The 23,880-nt window shown below is 41.9% G+C and overlaps 1 protein-coding gene across 1 annotated transcript; it reads right to left on the bottom strand.

Annotated features, from left to right (window-relative positions):
• Positions 1 to 2,250: 2,250 nt before the first annotated feature.
• On the bottom strand, positions 2,251 to 20,423 carry LOC102448347 (uroplakin-2). Its single transcript, XM_006127748.4, has 5 exons — positions 20,266 to 20,423; positions 14,789 to 14,944; positions 11,369 to 11,606; positions 8,534 to 8,613; positions 2,251 to 5,268 (listed from the first exon to the last, which is right to left on the bottom strand). Exons 1-5 carry the CDS (start codon positions 20,345 to 20,347, stop codon positions 5,126 to 5,128), a joined length of 699 nt encoding a protein of 232 aa, XP_006127810.2. The 5' UTR covers positions 20,348 to 20,423; the 3' UTR covers positions 2,251 to 5,125.
• Between the last annotated feature and the right edge of the window lie 3,457 nt (positions 20,424 to 23,880).

Genomic DNA, 23,880 nt, shown 5'->3' with positions numbered 1-23,880 from the left:
CTGTGGAGAGAGAAAAGGGACACCTCCCCCCCCCAACCCTCATTCTAGCACCCCAGCACTCCACCTCCAGCCTTCTGCATTCTCCTCCCACATTCCCAAGATCCTGCCCTGAGTCCTGCACCTCTCACACCAGCAGCCCCCCGGTCCTAAAGACCCAGGCAACTCTGGGTAACTCTGCTAATACTAGTATAAATGTATCTACACTTGTATAACAATGGGCATCTAGATCTTGATTAATTATATTTGTTAAAAAAACTTCACATCTCTAGCCAATGTAGCTATACAAGTGCTTTCCTAAAAGACTTGCTCAGGCAATTATTTTGTGGAAAGTTCTGCAGCTTGTGTTATGCAGGAGCTCAGCCTAAATAATCACAGCGGCCCTTTTTGCCTTGGAGTCTAGAAGTGTAGACCAGGCCTCAGGTCCAAAGGCATTTCAGTTAGGGTTGCCAGGGTTACATAAAATGTCCAATATTTTCTGATTTTTTTTCCCCTGCCAGGAGGTGAAAATACTACACACCTGGAAACCCTACACACACTCAGCAACCGGGCCCAGCCCCCGGTCCTCCCACTTACCTGGTTCCACAGGGGAGCTGTCTTCTGGCTCAGAGCAGGAAAAAAAGATGGCCGCTGGTAAGAAGCCTCAAAGACCTTTCTTAAAGGGGCCATGCTGGTTTTTAAAAATTTGTTTGCTTAATAACTGTCGGGGTCCTTTTTTTTCCTCAACAACTTTGGTCTCCCCCTTTTTTTTCTCAACAGAATTTTTTCCCCGGTGTTTTTTTTTGGGGGGCGGAGGCGGGAGGGGTGTTCGGTAATTTTGGTTAACCCATCTGGCAACCCTAATTTCAGTGAAATCTAGAGAATGGTCTAATGGGATAACAAACTACTCTTGTCAAAATGTTTTAGCAGTCTCTTCTTCTTTCAGGTCACCCTTCTAGGAAAATAATTGGACTCTTAACTTTTTCATTCAGGCTGGAGTTATTTTCCTTTCAGCCCAAATTCAGCTGCATTGCAAAAGACATCAGAACATATTCATTGAGGTCATTATTTTATATACAGCATTCATATTTTTATTTTAAAGTCAAAGTAGTATTCAGAAGAAAGGAAGCAACCCCAAACCCTTTTTATTACATGAGATAGGTAGGGGAGAAAAAGCTAAAATTTATGAGTTTGAACATACAACAATTTAGCAGGACAGCACAGTATAGATTATGTGCATTGTAGTAAACCAAGGATCTGAATGAAAGTTATTAAAACAAGGTGAAGAGGTGCTTAGGGTTGTAAACCATATCACCAATACCACTGGACATGGGACACTACTGCTAACTAATCATTGCTAGGAATTATGCTCCTGACAAACGAATGGCTGTTCCCGAGCAGTTGTTAAACTCCTTCTGTTGATATATCACATTCCTGCTATTATGGGTTTCATAAAATTCAACATCATCATGAAACTGCATCTGAATTTCCACTATTAGTGCTTTTAAACCTCTTCACGGATTGTCATTTATTTCATTCTGACAGTTTTACTTCATAAAAATAATCAGCGACAGCTACTTTTATACTTATTTGTAAAACTTGGAGGGGTACATTTACCCAGTGATAAAAAACATAAAGGGCCTGTTCCAGAATTCATTAAAGTTCATCTGGAAAGCTTCCTATTGATATCAATAGGCTTTTGATTGAGTCACCCCCATTGACATCAATGGATTTGCAGGGCCAGCCCATGACATTTTGGCACTAGAAGCGGGGAGCTCAAATGATGCCCCCATACCCCCTCGCTTGGGCCAAAACTTTGAAAGGTCTCAATTCTGCCTTCTTCCTATTCTACTCCTTTCTTGGTACTGCAAAGAGAATACATATGCACCAGCAGCAGACACTATTTGCTACACTCTGGGTCCTAGTGGCACCTCCTCCCCCACAGTCTGGCACCTGAGGCGGCCGCCTCAGTTTGCCTCATGGTAAGGCCAGCCCTGTGGATTTGCATGGGTTTGACCGAGAGTAGAATTTGGCCTGAAATATTTTCATCATTTCCCACTCTCTCTCTTAGTTATAGGCTGAACTTTTGTATAATTTTGTAGGGTCTGCATATTCACATCTTTGTTAGACTCAGACTCCATCTTCTCAATCTCTTTTTTTCTTCAGTATTTTTTTTTCTTTCGCCACATAATGATGACTGGGAATTTGTCCTTTGTAGAGTATAAAGGTGGTATTTTTTTACATTATATAAAATATAATAGAAATGTGATAAAATGTAAGTGGGGAATATGTTTTGGGGCTGAAGTTTAGGTGTGATATATCACATTCAGGCCTGAAGGTCTGATAAATTGTGCGGCATAAACCAGGCCATATTGTAAACATGTTTAGTTGTAGCAAGAGTTTTGGACATAATGGGAATGTTTTGGAAGGATGCTATCTATATTGACAGTTTTTGGAATGTTATTTATGCAGTTGTTAAAGACAATATTTAGCATTCAATAACCAATGAGGGAGTAGAAGGTATTTTAATTAAGGCAATGAAAATATAGATATGATGAAAGGTAGGCTTAATGCTAAATTAATCAAGAGTGTTACTGTACATTTTTTAAAGGATAACACGTTAATTTTAGATTATCATCAATGTTCTCTCTAATTTTTTCCATCTATGTGCAGATTTGTTTCCACCCAGATATGGAATAAATTTTGTTTTGTGCACTGAGATGTGTGAATGTGCACCACCAAGAAAAGCACAAACCAAGCTGTGGACACTCTGCTAATCAGCTGGGCAGCATTGGAATTTCTCCTGAGCAGCAGCATAAGCACAGAACTTACAGGGAACACTGATTAGCATGCTCATCCACCATGAAGGTACCATTAGAAAAATAATTATTTACTCATTCTTATTCAGGAAATGGCCACCTTGGCTGTACCATTTAGTTTTGGAATGCAAGTATAAAAATGCAGCATATGGTTATTTCATAATTCCTGTTTGCTTTAACTAAGTATTCTATTTTAAATTTCTGTTTTACATGAAGTCTTTCATTCTATCACTTGAGGTGTCTTTCATATTCCTTGACTAAATTAAATGTATCTATAACCACCTCAGAGGCTCAAAACTCAAGGATTTAATTTGATTATCAGTATTGTTATTTATACTGGAAATACTAATGGAAAATCTTTATATGCCCAAAAGCTCACAACTGGACAATTTCAGACATCTGAGTGCAGTTACAAAAACATCAAAGCAATTCTGACCACTGAGATGAGGCCTCTCAACTCAAAGCAATAAAAGTTCTTTCCGCTCAATGTTAGTGGTACTGAAAATTCTCATTAGGATAAGTGAAAATTTTCAGAGTGGCCATCGGCAGAGACCTTTTGGGAGAATAATTATCACTATAGATCAATATGCAAAGCATGTAACTCATCAGAACATCTATAATGCCATAGTAGGGCCTGATCCTGAAAGATTTTGGGTGTAATAACCAGGTCAAAGTTTGCAGTGGGAGACAAAGTCCCGTCACAAGAGTCCTAAATAATTCTTCATATTCCCTCTTTAACGTAGTATTCATCATTGTAGATAATCAAGAGTCAACTGGGTAATGATACCAGAAGATCAGGAGTAGAAGACAAACTGGGGATCAGAACTACTAGTCAGGAACCAGAGTCAAGACGGGTCAGGATGCCAGGAGATCAGAGGCAGGAAACAAACTAAAAGTCAGACCCAGAGTTACAAGGCACATAATCCTAACCAGAGTGGAGCCCAGTTGTTCAGCTTCCTGTTCCTGCTGCTGACTTAAGTAGAGCCAGTGGCCCAATCAGCTGCTCTAGCACTCTGCCAAATGAACCTCAAGGCAGAGCTTAACCTGGGGTTCATGAGTCTTAGGTAAATCATTGTCAGCAGACTGCCAAGTGGAGAGTTGGAATGTGGTTGTTTCTATGGCCTATGAATACTAGGATTTGAGCCTTGTGAGTCATGACACCAGGGACCTGCAGCTCTCATTGATGTCAATGAGAAGCTTGTGGATTTGAGTGAATGGAAGGCATCTCTAAGGATCAGGCATCTAAAATCAACTCCTATGCTAGTTAGCACAATGTACCATGTATCCTGTCCAGCCAATGTGAAATGTCAGACTCAAAGGTGGCAGCCTCTGATTCCTGGGTATAAATAAAAATTCACTACACACAATGAGCCATAGCCTTCTGGGCACCCATAATCAACCATTGCACATCATATCCTCACTAGAACAGCAGGGCTACGTCTACACTGGCATGATTTTCTGAAAATGCTTTTAACGGAAAAGTTTTCCATTAAAAGCATTTTCGGAAAAGCACGTCTAGATTGGCAGGATGCTTTTCCACAAAAGTACATTTTGTGGAAAACCGTCCGTGGCCAATCTAGACGCAGTTTTCCGCAAAAAAGCCCCGATCGCCATTTTTGCCATCGGGGCTTTTTTGCGGAAAACAATACTGTGCTGTTTTCACTGGCCCCCTTGCGCAAATGATTTGCGCATGAGGGCTTTTGCCCGAACAGGAGCAGCACAGTATTTCTGCAAGAACACTGATGATCTTACATGAGATCGTCAGTGTTCTTGCGGAAATTCAAACAGACAGTGTAGACAACTGGCAAGGTTTTCCGCAAAATCAGATGATTTTGTGGAAAATCTTACCAGTCTAGACACAGCCCGCAGATGTATTAAGACACTTAAATAGAAAGCCTGGCCAAGTTCCCTCAGAGATGTTACTCCTAGAATAAAAGTCACACAGTTTGGCATATATGATACACAGCTCCCTAGTTGCATGTCTTGGGTTAATGATGATGGATTTTAGTTTACGGCACCAAACTACATTAGCTAGAGAAAGGTCCAAGCCAACTTGGAACCAATGATCAGGGCTGTTTAGATCTAAAGTTTCAGTTTGGGCCAAACTCTAATATTACCTCTTGATGTAAAAATTGTCACATTGTAAAATCAGGCTATATACAGTTTTTGGTACATTATACCTCTTCAATACTGATTTCTATTATTTCTAATTCTTTATGTTCCCTCTTTAATGTAGCACTCATCATTGCAGATATTCATGATTCCCAGAAAGCAGTTCATTCAGATCTGTAGCCGTTTATGTTCTGGAAGGCAATCTTGGCTTGCTTGATTTATGATTTTTTTCCTCCAAGAGCTGCTGCTACAATTAAGCCAACGACTAGCACAAACATAGCAACAGAAAGCAGTACTGTGATCACTATCATTCCTCCAGCCCGCCCTATGAATGATCCATCATATGCCATGAAGGTTGTCACTAAAATATAAAGACAAAATACGTTTAGGGAGTTAAAGCCATCAGGGTAAATTTTTTCCAACCCAAATTTCCCGTTTGCATTATGGTGTGAGGATGTAAGTAGGGCTGTCAATCACAGTTAACAAAACAATGTAAAACTTTAGTGCCTATAAGCAGAGTGAAAGTAAGCCGGTGCACCATGGTACACCACTCCAGTAAGAAGGAGAAGGGTGGCTGGGGTGCTGGGCTGCAGGAAGAGGCAGTGCATGCTCCCAGCCCAGCTTCCGGGGCTCTGCTAAAGGCTGCTGCACTAAGCAGAAGGCAGCCATGCAGGTGAAAGGGGCTGGCTGGGGGCGCCTCTCCGTCTGGGACTGCCCCAGCTCTGAGCCATCCACCCCCCAGGTGCCCTTTAGGAGGAGGGAACTGAAGGTTCTCCCTCACCAGATTCGTATAGGAAGGTTGCTTGCTCTTCCTCTGGCTGGAAAGAATGGGGCAGATGAGCTGAGCATTTTCCTCCCACTCCCTGGGCGTATCTAGATTACATGGACCAGTCGAAAGAGGATATGCAAATTCCACAGGAAAGTAATTAAGATGTGGCTTTTTTGGCGAACTGCCCCCTTCGTCGAAAAGCTGCTTTTCCTCAAAAAAGGAGGTTTACATGGCGTTTCGACAAAGGAGATGGGGGTTTGCTGAAAAAGCCATGTCTTAATTACTTTCACTTTCAAAAGCTCTGCTTTTGAAAGTGCGATCGGAAGAGGATATGCAAATCCCGCGGAATTTTCATATCCTCTTTCGACTGTTCCCTGTAGTCTAGATGAGCCCCCTGATCGGGACAGAAAGGGGAACAGTAAACAGCTACCCCCTCCACACACACACACACACCCTGCGCCCCTCCTCATCCTAAACATTAAATCCTGAATCCCTACACTCCTAGTCCCCTACCCTGAACTCCCCACATCCTCACCCCCCTATGCTGAGACCCCGGCACTCCTTGAGCCCCTTCCAATTGAACCCACACTTAAATTTTTTACATCTACTGTTATATCACAACCCCCTCAACCTCCTGCCTTGAGGGCCCCCGCAGAGGATATTGCGATACGACAGTACCTGAAAGAAACTTAAGTTACTGTTACCCCTGCCTGCAAGTACACTCAGTCCTACTTCTTGTTCAACAAGATAAATAAGTTTGTTTATATTTATGGGTGTTAATGCTACCTGCTTCTCATTCATCTGAAAGTAAAAACAGGCATTTGCATTGACCTGTAGTAGTCAGTGTTACAGTGATATTTACATGCTAGATATACGAAACATTTGTGTGGTTCTTTGATTTGTAAGCTCGAAAATTTTCCATTCTTTGTTTTTAAATGCAGATCTATTAAAAAAAATCTACATCTGTAAGTTGAACTTTCATGATAAAGAGATTACACTACATAGTATGAGGTGAGTTGAAAAATACTGTTTTGTTTATCTTTTTACAGTGTAAATATTTGTAATAACAATAAAGTAAGCACTGTACACTTTGTCTTCTCTGTTGTAATTGAAATCAATATATTTGAAAATGTAGAAAAATATCCAAAACATTTATTATACATTTAAATTGGTATTCTGTGATCATTTAACAGTGCAATTAAAACTGATTAATCTTGCAATTAATTGCAATTTTTAAAAATAATTTGACAGCCCTACTATTTAGACATCTAAGCATGTAGTTTTTAGGTGTTCAGGTACGTAGGCCTTGCACCAGTTAAACTTGCACCAGTTAAATTGAAGTTATATGTGCAGTGCAATCAGAGATGTAATTGCAGGACAGACTAATTTACCAGCATTAGCTTTAATCTAGGTAGTGCAGCTAAAAGTAGCAGTGAAACATGAAAGTAGAATTCAGCAAAGGCTAGCTGTGACATGGCATCTGCCCTGCACTGGCCCTTTAAGGCTAAACCCAGCCCTGGGAGAGGGCTGAACACAAAGCCCCACAACTGAGGCTGATATTGCCAATAAGGGCCCAGCTGGGGAGCAAGAGGGATCTGGCAGCCAGGGAAGCTGGAGGCTGCCTAAGACAGAGCAGTGCTGAGGAGCTCTGGCTTGACCTCCCTCCCAGGCTGCCTGAGGGGTACTAAGGCTGCAAGGAAACAGCCAGGGCAGGAGAAGGCAGTAGGTCCACACCCCCTTGCTAATGATGAGTGGTGATTTCAGACTGCAGTTTGCCCCTGAGGTAAGGGGCTAGATGATGACTGGCAGTGGGTCACTGAGAGGCCAGGTGGGTTCCCTGGAAGGCAGAGACACCCCCCACCCCCACAAGGAAGCTAAGAGCCTGCTGGAGGGCAGTGTCCTGAAGAGGGTGCCACAGTCTGGGAGTGACGTAGATCCAGAGTCTGACCTGAAGCAGAGCGGAGTGACGGGGGAGATGCCAGCCAGAGTGAGGCGCCCTGCTGAAAATCTAATTCCCAGTGATACTGGCATCATGGCATGAGACACCATGGCAGTGAGTCCTGTCCCGTGATGCTAGAAATAGAAGTATGTGCCCAGGATCCCTGGCATGCCCATGCTGCCACATACTGGCTGCTATTTTAGCCATACTAGCTTCATCAAAGCTTGTACAGATATGCTAGCCCATGCTGTAGTCACACCTCTGACAGTAAAGTCTTACCCTAAATGTTTGAGGTTTTTTTAAATCCATGATTAAATTGGTGCAGTCTCCAGGTGGAGTCTCTCTAATATGTCAATTCAGCCAAGATTCCATTTTTGCTAATTCAATATGTCAGGTATATATCAGTTTAAGATTGTCCTGACCAAACTTTTTTATTGGTTTAACTAAATTCATTCTTAAACCAGTTAAACCCATACAACTTTGTGTGAAGATAAGGCATTAGATGTCTAACCTACTGCAGGAAGCTATTGGTTAGTTATTTTTAAATCTCAAACAGATTAATTATTAGTTGCTATTATTTAACCTTTATATTGTAGTGATGAATAAGATTAAATAAGACTAGAGGCTGCTTCTCACATGATTTCCACTCCTTTGTAGTCCTTTTTACACCTGGGTAAATTAACTGCAAAGTGTATATAAAATACTTCCAGGGTAAAAGATTATGCAAGATACACTGTAGTGGAGAATCCAGTCCCAAGTTTCTGCACAGTGCTATGAACTGGACAGAGAAAAGCTAGTATTAAAATACCTTTAGCAGAGCATATTATTATCCTATAACTGGCTGATTTTATGAGTCTGAATGGCAGGAGCTTAATTACAATACCTGAAGTAATTTTTTTCATGATGTTTGGGACTCACCATTGTTCGTTTGTATGACATCTGACCAGCCTGTGTGTGCTCTTATTACCGCTTTTTCATCCAAAATAAAGAAATTTACCCTTAAATAAGCATGAAAAAATAAACATTAGACGTTCTATTTATCAGGATCATGCAAAATAGCCTTGTATGTCTAGTTCAGTTGTTAGCTTTGGATGGTTTTTAAACCTAGGATAATATTGTCCATCATAAACAATAGCAACCATTTTTTTATGATAGAAAATGGCTGTCACTGCCTGTTCTCTGTTTTCATAAAGTAGGACCTTCTCACTCCCATCCCACCATTACTTGAAATGGTTCCTTATCAAGATGGGCACATGTCCAAAATGCTGAACTAGCTTTGGGTGCGTCTAGACTACATGCCTCCTTCGACGGAGGCATGTAGATTAGCCAGATCGGAAGAGGGAAATGAAGCCGCGATTAAAATAATCGCGGCTTCATTTAAATTTAAATGGCTGCCCCGATCTGCCGATCAGCTGTTTGTCGGCAGATCGGGGGAGTCTGGACGCGATGCCCCGACAAAGAAGCCTTTCTTCATCGACACAGGTAAGCCTGGTTTCACGAGGCTTACCTGTGTCGATGAAGAAAGGCTTCTTTGTCGGGGCATCGCGTCCAGACTCCCCCGATCTGCCGACAAACAGCTGATCGGCAGATCGGGGCAGCCATTTAAATTTAAATGAAGCCGCGATTATTTTAATCGCGGCTTCATTTCCCTCTTCCGATCTGGCTAATCTACATGCCTCCGTCGAAGGAGGCATGTAGTCTAGACACACCCTATAGGTCTAAATCTCACTTGCATTTGAAGGGTGGGTTTTTGGACCCAGTGTTTTGGTTTGGGTCTCTCATTGTTTCTTATTCACCTAAGCAGCTATGCTCATTTTTCAAAATTCAGCATAGCTTTATTCCTCCCTTTCTTTTGGACTTCACACCCACTCATTTTCTTCTGTCTTCACATTCATTCTTAATTCATCCGAGTAGGTGGAATTCTCTATTTAATTTCTCTCAACTCAGAGTGTGGGCCTGATTCAAAGCCCATTGAAAACATTGGGAAGACTTCCATTGAACTTGGTAAGTTTTAGGCCAGGACCTCATTCTCTACCTATAACTTTTTGCCTGAATTTACAGTTGTAACTATCACTTATGGTACTTGGTAATGAGGAGAGGGTTCTAAAGATAATGCATTGGAATTACATAAAGCATTTTGATTTTCAGAAGAAAATACAATAAGAAAAATAGAAAAACAATGCATGCATGCATTGCATCTCCATAAGCTGGCATTGTGCACTCAGATGCCCATATGTGCTTGCAAAATGGAAACTCACTCCATTTTTAAGGCTATGTCTGCACAGCACTTTTGCCAGTAAAACCTTTATTGGTCGGTTGTGTGAAAAAACACCAATGCTTGGGATGGTTTTATTTTGTCAGCAAGAGAGCTTTCTCCTGCCATCAAAGAGTCGCAATGTTACGTACCTTCCCACAGCATTAAGTTGCACAATGTAGAGACAGCTGCACTTGTCTTAGCCTCAGCGTAAGTTAGAATGGTATAACTTGTAACAGTTGACTATGAACTCTAAGGCTTATCTATTCAACATGGCTGTGAACTAGAAGAGTTTGATTTCTAAAGTGAACCAATGTGTTATGCACTAACTGACCTGCATAGACTCTGTTGATGTGTACTAAATACACCTTAGTGCACATAATCGTAGATCTGTTTCAAACAGCACTCAGTTACTGCACATAAGAGAACTTTTAGTTAACACCAGCCAGGTCTATGTGGGTCAATTAGTGCATGACATCTAGGTGCACTTTAGAAATCATACCCTCTAGCACTGTGGTCACCAACCAGTAGATCGCGATCTACCAGTAGATCTCAGGGGCTCCAAGAGTAGCTCTTGAACCCTCTCTGAACTGCGCACCTGCGCAGTACATTTACATTAGATTTCCTCATGTAATATAGGCGGGGCTTCAAGGAAGGGGCGGGGCAGTAGATCTTCGCCTGTTCTGAGACTTAAAAAGTGATCTTGGGTGTAAAAAGGTTGGAGACCACTGCAGTCTAGCATGAACTGCTGCCCCATGTACATCAGCTGTAAAGAACAGTAATCAGCTGTGAATTTGGAAGAATTTTTTCAATTCCCCAGCACATCATCTAGTCTGTAGTGGAGATTGGTTGGCTGGCAAGGGTACCAGCTTTATGCCAGATCTGAAACTCCACCCTACTCCCTACGAGTGGAATTCTCAGCTAGAGCTGGGTGAGAAATGATTTTCCTATCCTGCAAAAACTGTTCCCATCCCATATCAGGACAAAAACTCAGTCTCAAAAATGTTGCAAACCAGATATCTGAGGGTAGAGGTTTGTTTCATTTCAGTACCTTTGAAGTGTTTCCTACTGACTTTGATCCTTTGAATATTTTTAAATGTGCTATGATTATCATAACAATGTGGTTTCAAACCAGAAAACTGGCTATGGTTTTGCTTAGAAAATGTCAAAACAAAACATTTTCATAATTTCAAAACTCTGTCAACGTTTTTTGAGTTCAGATATTTGTCAAAACTGATTAAACACTAGGAACCATGAGTCAGAAGTAAGTTGCATTTTTTGGAATGCACCTCTCCTGCCCTGTATAGGTCAGTTATTTCAGCTACAATTCAGGAAACAACTCTTAAACAACCCTGAGCCTAGCATGTTTAAAAAAAAACAATCCTTTTTTATATTTGCTAAAGAAAGAAAACCCTCTTGTGCTGTAATGTTGCCAGCATCTGCTTGTGTGTGAGCACTGACTTATCAAAGTTTAATATTTTAGTTGGCTCATACAGTACCTGTAAACCGACGATGGCTGAAGGGCTTGATTGCAGAAGGGACCTTTAGTTTTTTCACAGACTTCTACCCCCACCTGGTAGCCTACGACTGTGGTCAGCTTGTAGTTCCCATCATCAATGTCCATGCTCACAAGATCCCTGGCTATCCTACATGAGACACTCTTGAATTCTCCCGCAAAGTAAACTTGGGCAGTAGAGGAAGAGCGGAGGGATTGGATCTGATTGGTGTCTGTCACAGCTTGAAAAAGGACAGCATAAAAACTACACTTTAATCACATGACAAATCAATGCAGCAAGACCATAACCTATTACCAACTCTGTGGATACTAAAGCCTCAAGTATCCTATACACGGGAGTAAGGAACCCTAAGGTGCCCCTTTCTATTCCCTGTGTAGCAACATGGGGTGCAGTGTGTGGAAGAAGTAGTACCTGGAAGTAGAAGTTATTCCCTCATGAGTGTAGATAGGCAAGAAGTGGATAGAGCATTGGCACAAGATGAGCTGTACATCTAGACTGCAAGCTTCTTTTGAAAGAAGCTTTGTTGAAAGAGCTCTTTTGAAAAAGCTTCTTTCAAAAGAGAGCATCCACACCTCAAAACCAGATCAAAAAAGCGATCTGCTTTTTCGAAAGACAGTGTTCAGACTGCATGGTCACTCTCTCAAAAGAAAGCCCTGATTGCTATGCACAGAATGGCCACCAGGGCACATGTGCTTTTTTTATTGACTCTTCTTTTGAAAAATGTCCATGTTCTGCGTCTACACACGCCTTTTTTTGAAAGAGCTCTTTCGAAAAAGGCGTTCTTACTCGTAATTTGAGATTTACCAATGTCGAGAAAAACCCGGCATTCTTTCGATTTAATTTCAAAAGAACGCAATTGCAGTGTGGATGCAGTTGAAGTTTTTTTTTTAAAAAAGGGCTTTTTATTTATTTTATTTTTGAAAAAACAATGTAGTCTAGACATACCTAGAGAGGGGAAAGTAGGTTGCAGGGGAAAAGGTTGGCACAGCTTATATCTTCCATGGAGCAAACAGGAAGCAGGATCTGAGTTGGGATTTAGTCATAATTCAGTCCCTGTTCTTTATTCCTGGGCCAGAACAACTATGTCCTGCCTCTTTCCCAGGGACCAAGTGCAAGGTACAAGTCCTTGTCTGCACTAATAAGGGAAGAAGGGATATTGTGAAACTAGAACTGAAAATTGAAACTGATTTTTCTCTCCCAATATTATAGTGTGCACATAATTCACAGCCCCCAGCCATGATGCATGGACAAAGCAACATTGTGATTAGCCAGGGACCACAGTAGATGTATGGACTGAGCAGTATGGGCATCTATAGATTGTGAACTGGGTAACAAGACTACAGGCAGTCCCCGGGTTACATGGATCCGACTTACATCGGATCCCTACTTACAAACGGGGTGAGGCAACCCCACACTAGCTGCTTCCCCCCAGCAGACCAGGGAGACGTGAAGCTAGTGCCCCGCCCCCTGCAGACCAGGGAGACGCGGAGCGGCTTTTCTCAGCAGACACCTTAGCTTAAGAATAAAGGACTGAGGGAAGTGAGGTATGGGAGAATAAAACTGAGCTCTGGAGAAATGTTTGGCTAGAGTTTCCCCAACAATATGTACCAGTTCCGACTTACATACAAATTCAACTTAAGAACAAACCTATAGTCCCTATCTTGTACGTAACCCGGGGACTGCCTGTACTTGCAGGAAGAACAGACAGAAAAAACTTCAATGAAAATTGTCTTTGAAAAAAGATTTCACTTTTTTTCTTAAACAAAAATTTTCTGACTAGTTGTCCCTAAGAGCCACAGCCATGGTCAGGGAGTTCAAAGCAATTATAGGACACAGTTATGGTGCCTACATCCTTGCCTTACAAAGTCACTGAGGATGCCCACACAAACCCAAGGGTGGGAACTGGAATAGAGGAACAAGAAAAGCCCATTCAAAAAGGAGCAACAGTTTAGTTTTAAGAACCAGAAATAAGAAGGAAAGAAAAGCAGATGAAAAGGAGAAGAAAGAATGGAGACATGAGAGAGGGCATGCCAGAGAGGGAGAACAAATAGGAAGGAAAAAAAAACCCCATGTGTCAGAACAAGGCACGTGAATATAGGTGGAGGCCAGATAAAAGTGATTATTGGCCAGTGCATCACAAAAAGGATGGCAGCGTGCGCTCAAAAATAATTGGGAATTATTCTGCTTTAGGTCCTTAGCACCTTTAAGTGACACTTTCTAGTGACCCTGGCATTGAACATTATGGAACAATATGCAAAAATGACACAGAACTAGCCTGGATTCCATTAAACTCAATACTGAAATCCAGCCAGGATTACTACTATACAGCAGACTTCTGATAATCCGGCACCTTTGGGACCCAGGGGGTGCTGGATTATCGGATATGCCGGAGTATCAGGAGGTACTCTGGCAGGGGGGCAGTGAAGTGTCGGGGGGGAGGGTAAGGCGGGGAATGGCGCGGCGTGGGGCAAACCAGGTGCTGGTGAGGGGCAGCGCTGCAGGACCAACCCAGCAGCACCCCAGCTGCTCTGCCCCAGGGCTTCCCCAAGTCCGCCGCTGTGACCAGGGGCAGACTTGGGGAAGCCCTGGGGCAGAGCAGCTGGAGTGCTGCCAGGTTGGCCCAGCTCAGGGGTGGTGCTATGGGACCAACCGGGCAGCACCCCAGCTGCTCTGCCCGCCGTTCCCCAAGTCCGCCGCTGGTCAGTTTCAGCAGCGGCGGACTTGGGGAAGCCCTGGGGCAGAGCAGCTGGGGTGCTGCCCCTCACCTGAGCGGCACTGCGGGACCAACCCGGCAGCACCCCAGCTGCTCTGCTCCACACCGCTTCCCCAGGTCTGCAGCTGGTCAGTTTCAGCAGTGGACTTGAGGAAGCGGCGTGGAGCAACTCCAATTGTCCGGCTGGCCGGAGCACTTCCGGGTTCCATTTGGTGCCGGACTATTGGGAGTGCTGGACCACTGGATGCCGGACAATTGGAGTTTTACTGTAGTGACTAGAAGTCATTGCTATCTGAAGGCAATGGATTGTTTGATGTGATCTGCTGGTATCAGTTCAGTTGCTGCTGAACAAGTGGCTCTATTTAAAAAAAAAAAAAAAAAAAAAAAGCTACCTAACCATAATTGCCCACCTTTTTGACAGTCCCACTAAAAGGCAAGGATTGATGGGCATGTAGATCAAGCTGCCCTGTCTCTCATAGAAATTGTCCTGAGTCATGGTTGAATCACATCAATGAGGCATCGAGGAAGCTTGCAGTGTTGTTGCTCATACTCTCTCTGGTGTTCTGTGGCTGTCTGGAGGACTTTGGCTTTTGAGGCTGTCAGTTTGTCATGCTTTATAAGCAATAAAACAAACGACAAGTTAAAAGAATTGACCCATCAAAGAAAGAAAAATCAAGAATACTTCATACCTGGCATAGCAACTTTATCACCAACAATCGCTACTGCAGGTCTAATCGTGGTGGGTGTGAATTGAGAGGAAGAAATACACTTTGGAATATTAACAATGAAGGATGTACTCATTCTTGCTGCTAAAATGAGGCTTGCATTTGGAAAGAAATCTAGTGCTGAAAATGAAGGGGAAAAAAGAGTGTTAGAGCAAATTTGTTTCTATGTAAATACATGATGATCAGGAAATTTAGCTAATGGATATTCGTATCATAAAGCTGAAGGGGACATCATTTTTTATTTTCATCGACTTTTTCAGGTTGAGGGGTTGATGAAAAACATAATGATTCAACAAAATGGAAAAGTTTTCACAAGAACTTTCATTTAATTGAAAAGCCATTTTGTATTGTAAAAATGTTCTGATGGACAATTTTGGAACAGCTTTGCTATTTATCTTGTGCTATATTTCTTTTCTTATGTTTTTATTGCTTCCAGCACTCAAGGAACAAGGTCAAATATTTAGGAGAGAATTTTAGTTATTTTAATTAGATGACTGCACCCATGAAACTTTGGTTACTGGATACTACTAAACTAACTAAACTGGTTTTGAGTTCTTCTCTGGGTATATATGTGGCTAGGCACACTGCAGAGGCCTCTCTTGTGTGGGGCATACCTCATCTTGTTCTGCCACAACCCTCTGATGATATAAAAAGCAATAATTATATCTATGTTGAAAAACTTCCTAACTGTCAGGGTGGTTAAACATGGGAATAAATTGCCTAGGGAGGTTATGGAACCTCCATCACTGAAGATATTTGAGAGATGTCTATCCAACCTGCTATTGGGGATGATCTAGATTCTAGACAGTGCTTGGTCCTGCCTAGAAGGAATGCGCGAGGGGTGGTAAAACCTCCACCATTCCATTTTTTCCTCAGCTGCTGAGATGTATGTGTTTTTGCTACTAGTTCACCTCTCCTCCAGTCTGCTTTTCAGTCTTCTTCCCTGCAAATAGTCCTAGCACCTTTCATTGCTGATGCCCACTACTTTCCCAAGCAGCTGCAGAATGAACCTCATTTAATTCTTATTAGCTACATTGTTGCCCACATGGCTTTGAACTGCAGCTATGAAATCTGAGGTGGTCAATGTTTACTTGGTTGCTGCTTTGAGGGATCTCGAAGCAGCAGCAGAGGCACTGGGGCTGACTGACAGCCAATTTAGGAAGACAGCATTGCACTGGCTTACATTATTTTCTGCATAACCATCCATCCAGAACCTTTAAAATAAAAAACCAATTTTAGATTTTTCAGAAGCTGTTGCCAACTCTCTGGGAAATTTTCTTACTTGCAGTTAGACGATTTAGTTTTCAAGCTCTGTGTGTAGATATTCTATGGAGTCAGTAGCAGGTCAGTTTATAGTGAGAGGCACTTGTAGATATAAGCGTTAGTATTATAGATAGTTTAAACATCAGCTTCTATAAACTTAAAATCAACTCGTTATATTTTTAATAACATCTTTCCTCCCCACTAAATAGGGTTTCAGCTACTTGTTATGCCAGATGCCAGCTTAATTATACAGGTATCACACAATTTAAAACTGCAATATGGAAAATAAATTATATGTTTTTAGGGCTGGCTGTTCCCAGATGTCACTGAAGCTATCTGACAGGAGGCTGCAGTTTAGTGGGGTTGTGTGTATCTTTTAATTCCATGAGAACGCATGTTGATTTCAGTGAGACAACTCATATGCGTAAAGTGACGCACATGTTTAGTATGTTGCTGAACTGGGGCCTAAAACGAATGTAACAGAGTGGAGAATCAGGCCTTTAATATTCTCTAATGCAGGGGTTCTCATCCTTTTTCTCTCTGACCCCCCCTCACCCACCCACACACACCCACCCACACACATTTCCCTGGCCTAAGCTGTGTGGCAGCACAGCCCCACAGTTGCTTAATCAGCCCTCCCGGAGCCCCTGGCTGGGTGGGGCTGATTAAGAGGCTGTGGGGCTGTGCTGCCATACAGCTTAGAGGAAACCTTGCACCCCCTCCCCCACTCCACTCTGCAACATGGTTTAAACAAGGGGTGGAGAACCTTTTTGGGGTTGAAAGCTGCTGACCCACAGAAAAATCAGTTGGGGGCCCCACACAAATGAAAAGCAAAAAAAAAAAAAAAAAGCAACCCTCGCCAGCATGGTCCCCAACTGAGAAGGAGAAAGACTCTCCCCACATTCCCCTTCCACACCAGAGCCCGGGGGGCCCCAGACTAGTAGATTTTATGCTCCTTCCCAAAGGGGAGATGATGATGAGGCTGGAACTTGAGTGTGGGCTCCCCAATGCTGGAGAAGAGGTCCTGAGCCTCAGGGCTTGGCTCCAAGCATGCCAGGGACCAGACCCGGCCCCCAGGCCTTAGGTTCCCCACCCCTGCTTTAAAAGTTTGGTAGCTCACTTGTGCCATAATAACTGTTTTACTGCATGTAAAAGCCAGGGCCGGTGTTAGGGGGTAGTATGAAGGTCAATTGCCTGGAGCCCCAAGCTACAGAGGCCCCCTCAAAGCTAAGTTGCTCAGGCTTCAGCTCTGGTGATGGCGCTCCAGCTTTCTGCCCTGAACCCCAGCAAATCTAATGCTGGCCATACTTGGAAGACCCCCTGAAACCTTCTTGCAGCTTCCCAGGAGGACCCAGCCCCCTGCCTAAGAACCACTGCTCTAATGTACTGCTAGTCATACAAGTAATGACTGGGTTTTTTTCCCCCCAAGTGACTTTTAACCTGACAGTATTCCCCTAAGCCACATGTGAGATAAAGCTTTCCTTTGCTTGCTGGAAGAACAGGTACAGCAGTCTAGTCAGCCTGATGCTATGTGAGCCAGATCACTCCTCTCTCTATGTGGCCTCTGGCCCTTTGTCCTACTATAAAGTCTTTTTCTTTTTGCATTCTGATGTACTGATTTCCGTTGTTGTATGCAATGCAGCTGTAGCCCTGTGGGTGTGGTGATCATATGTATTGAACCATTTTTTAGTGGTGAGAGACCAGCTTTGGAGCTACACAGAGCTCTTCTTCAGGTCTGGGACAGGAACTCCCAGCATCCGTTACACCTTACGTTATGCTGTGACTCTCTGGTAGTCCCTTTCCCAGGTCTGACCAAGAGCTCTATGTAGCTTGAAAGCTTGTTTCTTCCACTGACACAAATTGCCCCACTAAAAGCAATTACCTCAACCACCTGTCCTCGCCTCTCTGATTTCAATTTTGTTTATTTTGTTACCAGAAGATTTAACCACTGTTGTTTGGGTCCTTAACTCATTCATTTTTGGTTTTTGGAAAAATAAAATGAAATGTATGTGCTTAATTTAAATCATTGGCCTGGGGTGAGGATGAAGGGTTCAGTATGCAGACTGCCTGGAGAGAGAGGACAACCCCAGCCCTCTCTCACTGCAGCAGCTTGGAGCCTGGTGAGAAGCACCTCTTCATGGCAGCTGTAATTTCAGCCCTGTACAGCCATGGAAGAGGTGCATGTCGAACAGCTGGGGCAGGTCCAGGTTTGTCTGTACCCTGTGATCTCCAGCCAGAGTGAGGAATGCAGCAAACTTTGCATTTCCCCAGGCTCCCTGATGAAGGGGAACAGCAAGCCATGTCTCTGTACAAATCAGGGTACAGGGGGTTTAGCCCCTCCACCCTCTCTAAAGGGCACCTGGGGAATGGGAGGCTCAGGGCTGGAGTAGTTCTGGGTGGGGCAAAGCACCCCCCCCACCAGCCCATTTCACCTGCCTGGTGATTCTCTCTCTCTGTCTCTCTTTCTCTCTCTTTTTTTAATGTATGATTTTATGAGAAGCAATCCAGTTCCAGGCATATCCCATTGTTCTGACATCATAAAAGCTCTACCTTGTTTTAAGTTAAGATAAGAAGCTGTATACTGAATTTGGTGATCCTAGCCATAACTGTTTAGGAGTTCTTGGACAGACAAACTATTTCAAATTTATAGTAGAATTCTGAAGGCCCTGATCTTTCATTCCCTAGGCAAATTGCCCATGGAATGTGTCTTGCTTGAAGATTGCAGGGCTGGAGGCAAAGGGCTGGGCTCAACTCTGAATATAAGCCCAGAGCAACTTGATTATCTTCCAGGGCCTTACTTTGGGCTTGTGCTGGTATCACAGACAAATGTATGGCCCCAAATGTAAAAATAAATAAGGTCATACTAACAATATATTATATTCTAATGCTTCCTTTCATTCAGAAAGAATAAAAAAAGTTGTAACGAATGTACATATCACTCATCAAAGACCTGATCCAATGCCTGTTAAAATTAGTGGAACGTCTCTCATTGACTTCAGTCAGTATTGGATTGGATGCTAAATGAGCACATTATTATATGCATAATGAAATATGCAGTGGACTTAATTTTCAGAAGCACTGAGTACCTGTAGCTCCGATGACTTCTGAAAATCAAGCTCTATAGGAATACTGAATTAGGGGTGAAGAAAAGGGTGAAGAATAGGTGTGTTTGTTTGAGCTGTAACATGTTATGCTCCTATAGAGAATAATAAGGTCTCTATCTGCCCTATTTGCACTCTAATAACAAAAATGCTTATTTAAATAAGTGACTTTACACATTTCTCGTAAGCGTGCACTATTTATCTCCCCTTGATTAAGACAGTGAAGAACGTTACCAACAACTTTCCTGTCTGTAGTGTTTTATAACCCTTTGGAAAATAGTTTGGGAGTGTTATGATCAGTGTGACAGATACTGCTGAATTACAAGATTTTTACTGCAACACACTTATATATTGTATCTCAGGTTTATTTTCCTTTCTTCTTCTTACCAACTACATCAGGAGAAAGGAGATCAAACACTCTGGCTGTTTCTTAACACAATATTTTTTATTTTGACTTCAATGTAGCTAGCTTCTTTTGGCCTATTATTCAGGTTGAATCATGTACCATGGATTTTTTTTTTTTTGTCAATACACACACAAATATCAGATGTCAAGGACAAAATTCTTTTCTCAGTTACACCTGTGCAAATCCAGAGTAACTTGATTTAATATTAACTTTATTAATACTACCTATTCTTACTGTTCTATATAGTGACATTTGCATGCATAGAGCTATATGTCCTGGTACATTTTTTGAGGGAAAGGTGTAATTTCTTGCCCACACTATATCAGTGGAAGCTGAAGTTCATGGAGATACTTCAGATCTATGCTGGTTTAAATAATGGCACAATTTGGCCTGAAATGGTTCAAAATTCTGTACCAAATAGAATTATGTTTTGCAATCAAGATTTCATGTAGCAAATAAGTATGTTTTCTTATAAAGACATTTATTTGCTTGTAAAACTCCTTTATGTACAGCTCTATATAAACAATAAAATATAAATATTACAATATTATTTTCTGTTCATCTAAACCTTGATGCAATTCAGCTCAGCATTACTAAAGATAAACACATTAATTCAAAGCATAAAAGTCAATGTCACTGATTATTGCTGAAACAAACATTTTGGTACTTACAGATTTTGTCTAAACTGGACAGTTGAACAGCCCATCCTATTCCAAGGCAGCCAGCAAAGCAAATCAGATGAATTAGCTTCATTGCTGTATGTGAAGGGATTAGACTAGCTTAATGGGCAACTGAGAAGTAGGTTTCTTGGTCTGTAGATTTTCTGCCTTGGAAAAGTGGGAGGGATTTACATTCATTAAACAGGTGCATGGAAGGGGGATGGGAGAAAAGGAAGAGTAGAGACAAGGGAGATGCATGTATTAGATAAAGCTGCAATTCTTGTCACATAGTGAGGCAACAACATGGGTGTAAAGGTAATGGGAACTTTAAGAACTAAATCCAGTAAAGGATTTAGAAGTAAGGGCTTCAGTTCTTTCTTGGATCTGGGCCCAAATGCCCAAGAGTAGTGAGAGGAGGACGTCTGCCCACTGGCAATGACCAATCTGCACAGAGAGCTTTACATGAAAAATAATTTATAACATGGAGCTAACATTTTCTCTGTGAAATGGATCACAGCCCCATTTCATCCTTAAATGAAACAGAAGATGTTTGTGTTAAAGATGATGCACGCAACTGATGTAAAATGTGTAGTGATGAACCTACCCAAAACTTTCTGTGCTATCATATCTTCCATAAAGCACCCAGGTGAAAAGGAAACAATGTAAGAGGAACCTACAATCTAAGAGTCAGCATTGGTTTACTTAATTTCTGTCCATTTGAAAAGATGAGATATATCCTTTACTCAGCTATAAATACTATATCATATTTTTGACCAACTTTAGTCATTTTATAAAGCAAGGCCTAAGGACCATATCCAGAGCTTCTCTAGGTCTACCCTCAAAAGATTAAGAAAATATGAGATCTCTATACCATAGGTATGAGAACAATACCCACTACATAGAAACGTATTCCTACAACTTCCAAACAAAAGGTGGGACAAAATCCATGTAGTAAGCAAGAAGGTTTTTCTCAATATATTATACTGAAGTCTGTAAGAGCAGTTTCTATATGTACTTTATGCTCAACAGTGTGGTGAAAAAATAATGTACCCGTTTTCTGGAATTAGTGAATATTGCTCTGAACTAGGTAGAGTGAGGAAGCCTGGATGATTTCCTCCAGAAAAAACAAAGGCGTTGGAGGCTGTTGCTCAGAACTTCTAGCTAGATTTTTGATGAAGCTGAACATAGAATGAAAGTCAAATGTTCCACACCACTTTTGGATCAAGAATACTTTCTTTAGCTAGGACTGAAGGCCTTCAAGCTAAGTGGGGCACTATGAAGGTATTGGTGCTGGAAATTCATCAGGATCGAACTGAAACTGAGTAAATGGAAGTTTACCCTCTGAATTGTTACCTGAAAGGGGTGAAAAAAAAAGAAATCCAATTCTGCTCAACAAGGTTCACATGGCACAAAATGGAAGTGCCAATCCCAGTGCAGTAGCTAAATTCCAGTGTGGATAATCTTATTTTGTTTATGTAAATTCCATCAAGACTATCAATTGGTGAAATGGTTATTAATAGTTATTTGTATTGTGGTAGTGCCTTTTGGGCCCCTATCAGGGATCAGGGCCTATTTGTGCGAGGCAAACAGATGGGGTTGAGCAAAACACTGTGTAACAGGAAGACAATTATGATAAGTGTAATAATCAGCAAACACGGTACAACAGCTACCTCACCATTGTCACAGTTTTGTAGGCATCACTGCATACGTTTACATTTTTTAAGAGGAAAAAAAAAGTGTGGAGTAAGGTAGTGTTGCTAGCAAAGAATGTCTGCTACATTCCACTCCAGCGCTGGTTGCATTCCAGTGGCGGGTGGGTGAGGTATGAGGTCTATAAAGCATTTTGAGAACTTGAGAAGAAAAATGTTATACAGTTAATATTATTTTTTCTATTTATCATCCAAAAGCCCCAGCTCTGGGTAGCTCTCACTATATAAGCTCAATGAGTCAGCAGCTGTTCTAACTTGCAGTTCCAGATGGTCATAGTTTATTTGTATTAGTTGCTCTTTAGCATGTTATTTACCTTCCCAACAAAGTGTAAGACTTTGTTTTAGGGATGTGGTTTATGTCAAGTCTTAGTAGGAGAGCAGCCATGTGTGGGTCTGATCATAGAGCTGTGTTAATATTTTAACTTTCCGACTTCTAAGTTGGGCTAATGGTGCCTCTGTGGCATCACAATGTGGGACATTTATCATAACTGCTCAATCAAATTCATGATGATGCTACTGCAGTTCCCTTTCCCATCCATATATCCTGACACCTAGAAAGAACTGCAGGAGAGTCCAGACATTCCTTTAAAACGGGTTTTGTGGGGAATGAAAAAAGGTTCACTTTGCTCTTTCAAATGGAAAACACTAAGTTTACATAGCACATTACAAGGGAGAGGTTTCCCTCCCCATTGAGCATACAACAGATTGCTACAGCCTGGTGTGTATTGTAATACCGCATAATCTTTGGTCTTTAACTCCTGTAACTTGAAAGATGAATCTATTGCATTCAGGGAGTTCCTTTTTTCCATAGCCCAGATAAAAGCATGAAATGTAATTGCTACTCAGTGATTTTATTATGCTTACTTAAGCATGCAACCCTTGCAGGCAAATACATTGAAAGTCAGAGCATTTCTTCAAAGAGCAGCATCAGCACTTGATTTGAATGTGGACAGACCTGAATATTTTCTTTCTGGTCAAGGAGTGGATCGTGCACTAGCTAACAAATTGAGAACAGTATGCTTTCTGCAAGGCCAGTTGAAGAAGGATTAAAAAATAATCTCCAGATCTACTTCATCCTTGTTTTGATGACTGAGATGGTGTTAATTTTGGTGTGAATCACTGAACTAAGACTAACACGCTCATCTCACAGCCATGGGACTGACAGAATCCCAGCTTTCCATCACAGCCAGTGTGGGCTGGATAAGAAGTGGGGATCTGTGGGAGAGATGAAAGACTAATTATCCCATTACCATTTCATATAACTATACAGGACCTCTGGAGCAGGGCCAAGAAAGTCGAGTTCTATCAGACAAAGATTGGAAGGATAAAATTTAAGATGGTGAGGGGCAGGGATGCTGCCGCTAGATGACCAGGAATCCAGAGTTGAAATTGTTTACCTAAGTTCTATATTGGTGCCCATAGTTATGTTATCTAAGTGTCTATAGTTTTGAATGTCTACTACCTGACCCTCCACCAGACTGGGACCCAGCACAGAATGTGTAAAAAACATACAATGACAGCTAGCAGGGGGCAAAAAATGCCTCTCGCTCAGTAGAAGGTGATAGTTGATTTGTGTTGCAATAGGTCTCAGAAATGCCTGATCAGGATCCTGGCCAGGTGCTAGGTATTGTGCAAACACACACGCAGATTCCTTTACAAAGCAAACAGGTGACAAATTCAGTTATATTAAATTCCAAAATAATCTCTAAAATGTGAAAAAGGGAAACACGATGAAAGAAAATACAAATCAACAAAACCACCAAAAGGTTTTGGCAACATGGCTATATGCAGTGAAGACAACAGCATCTTCCTTCTAAACCCTTTTCTCTAAAAATTAAATATAGCCAGTGGCTTGAGTAGATGGGAATTGGAGGAGAGCTCACCTGTTTGTGTGGTTGATGTTGGCATAGTCTTTGGT

This window comes from Pelodiscus sinensis, chromosome 1, assembly GCF_052426305.1.
Source record: "Pelodiscus sinensis isolate ZL-2025 chromosome 1, ASM5242630v1, whole genome shotgun sequence".
NCBI lineage: Eukaryota > Metazoa > Chordata > Testudines > Trionychidae > Pelodiscus > Pelodiscus sinensis.
Note: the sequence above shows the minus strand (reverse complement) of the source record. Positions and strands in the feature narration are given on the sequence as shown.